This window comes from Centroberyx gerrardi, chromosome 20 (genome assembly GCF_048128805.1).
Source record: "Centroberyx gerrardi isolate f3 chromosome 20, fCenGer3.hap1.cur.20231027, whole genome shotgun sequence".
In the NCBI taxonomy this organism is placed as follows: Eukaryota; Metazoa; Chordata; class Actinopteri; order Beryciformes; family Berycidae; genus Centroberyx; species Centroberyx gerrardi.
Genome location: NC_136016.1, coordinates 23237176 through 23239675, shown reverse-complemented (window position 1 = coordinate 23239675; position 2500 = coordinate 23237176). Strand labels below are relative to the sequence as shown.

The 2500-nt window shown below is 41.8% G+C and overlaps 1 protein-coding gene across 1 annotated transcript in view; it reads right to left on the bottom strand.

Annotated features, from left to right (window-relative positions):
* Positions 1–2500, bottom strand: part of ankfn1a (ankyrin repeat and fibronectin type III domain containing 1a) — a 67919-nt gene that overhangs the window by 41575 nt on the left and 23844 nt on the right. The window contains exon 6 of the mRNA XM_071904160.2: positions 1912–2002. Coding sequence (XP_071760261.2) covers positions 1912–2002 — 91 coding nt within the window. The remainder of the gene's footprint in view (positions 1–1911; positions 2003–2500) is intronic.

The window sequence follows — 2500 nt, the reverse complement described above, 5'->3', positions numbered from 1 at the left end:
AGCCTACTGAGCTCTTGTGAATTCCTCTTCCCCAAATCTCCTCACAGTTCTGCCCCTTAATTCTATTTTTTTTTGTTCTTCATGGTAGATGGTTTATAATTAGCGCTGGCTATCGAGAACCGGTTTCCAATTTAGTCTCCTTGCCTAATTCACTGGAATCAATAAGCGACCGCACTGACGATACCTCTAATCGATCATTTTGAACAGCTGGATTCTCCTCCAGTAGCTGCAGTCTTTGACTCCTGGGAATGTATACAATAGGAATCAATAAAGAATCGGATCAATAAGAAGAATCAAAAAATGGCACCGGAATCAGTAAAATCCTAATGATACCCAGCTGTATTCATGATTTCTGCTCTGACATGTATGACATGTCATCTGTGGACCTTATATATAAACTTATCTTTATTATTCTGATGTCTAATAAAGTGAATCAGCTGCAGGTGAACTCTGATCATGTTGTAGAAAAATCTCAAGCACTTTGAATGGAGCTGAATTTGGAGTGTCGCTTCAATACGTGTTTGACTCAAAACATTTCAGCTTTTCATTCTGAATTCATTAATTAGTTAGAAAACTGTGAATGAAGAAAACCACTTTGATATTACGCGTTATTGTGTGTAGATCTGTGAAATCCTAATTAGATCCATTTTTAATTAAGGCTGTAAACTCACCACAAAGAAGGTCAACGTTTCTGAAGGTGATCCCTTTGCACTTCCCGTGTGCCGGTAAATACTGTGTCACTACTCTTATTATAAAGATACGTCCGGGCACCAGTGACACAAAGACAAACACCTGTACATTTATTGTACCGAGCAAATAAATTGTATCTGAGAGGCGTTTCTTTCAGCGGCCGTGTCTTTTCAATCTCCTTCAAATCACACTCTTCCTCCCTCCCTGTTTTCTGCTCGCTTTGTCTACCTCTTTAAATCTCTTTCAGGCCAGCATAAATGCGCACACACACCCACACATGTCCACACAAAACACACACACACACACACACACGGTTACACACATACATCGATACAAATCCACACAAATGCACGCGCTCCAAAACATACACACAAACGCACGAAACACACACAAACCATAAAAAAGCACACATAACGAATGCACAAAACACACACACACACACACACACACACACCTCAAGGCTGAAGTGCGTGAATGGCAGAAAGAGAGTCGTGACGGAGAGATGAAACCAATGTTCCCAACCCAAGGCCCCAGAAGAGGAGAGAGCGTTCAGATTATTCACAGCTACAGAAGACAGAAATACTCCGGCTGAGTCAGTGTTTACTAGAGATCATAGTAAAGACTCTGGACTTTATTTGGCTTCTGTTTAACGAACTTACCTTCATTTACATCAACAAAGACGGTTAAACCTCACTGAGCCTGCCTGCCCACCGCCCAGATGTTTGTCTTTTAATAGCTTTTACAGCTGTTCAGTGTGATTCAATTCAAGCAAAATAACTAAATCAGCAAGTAAGTAGATAGATAGATGGATAGATGGATAGATAGATAGATAGATAGATAGATAGATAGATAGATAGATAGATAGATACCATTGGCAGCCTCCATCTCACACTAGTAGTATTGTGTAATTGTATTAGTGCTAGAGGTTCTCCAAATCAAGACTACATTTCCCATAAGCCCCGTTGCTTCTTGGAATCTGAAAAGATGTTTTTCCCCTATTTAAAAATGTATTATTATGTTTTTAATCTTTGTGATAAATCCCCATCTCATGTGAAATACTGAATATTTGCAGCTTCTAGGCTTCCCTATAAAAGTTTATCAAAGCAAAACGCCTTTCACGCCATCAGAGGTGGTCGAATCGCTAGGAATCACTTGTTTTGGGGTTAGAGGGGTGGAGAAGGGATAGAAGAGACAAAATAAAGAAGGAGAGAAGGAACTCACTGGAGGGAGCTGCAGACGGAGGGAGGGAGGAGGCAGGCGGACCCCAGCCCTTCATGTTGTAGGCCGAAACACGAACGTAGTAGAGCCGCCCCTGGAACGTGAAAATCCACGCATTAATATAGAGACAATTCATAACTGAGCTATCAAGATGTGTCCTGCTGCCATTTACTGTATTATGCTTCAGTGTAAAATAGATCATGAGAGGAGAATTTACTACCAGAACACACAGAAGGTGCAAAGAAATTATTTCAAAGTGCTGAGTTCAAAGACACCCAGAGCATCCAGCGCTTCCATATGGAAAGGCCTCGACCATTAAAGGGTCTGTGTGTAATTATCTGGTCCGATGCTGGCCTCTATTGTTCAGCGTTGTCATGACAACATCGCTCTGCCCTCCGTAGAGCGAGACCATCATCAGCATGGCGGGCAGGTTGGACTCTTTCACAATCAGCAACAATCAACCTTCTGTCAGGTTTTACTGAGTTAGACCTGATTTTTTTGCTGTGATCAGGATCCTGACATCACCACGATTCTGTTGGAAGGTAGGGAGTCGCTGTTTTGTGTGTGAAGTACTTCCCCGCCGCATAAATGG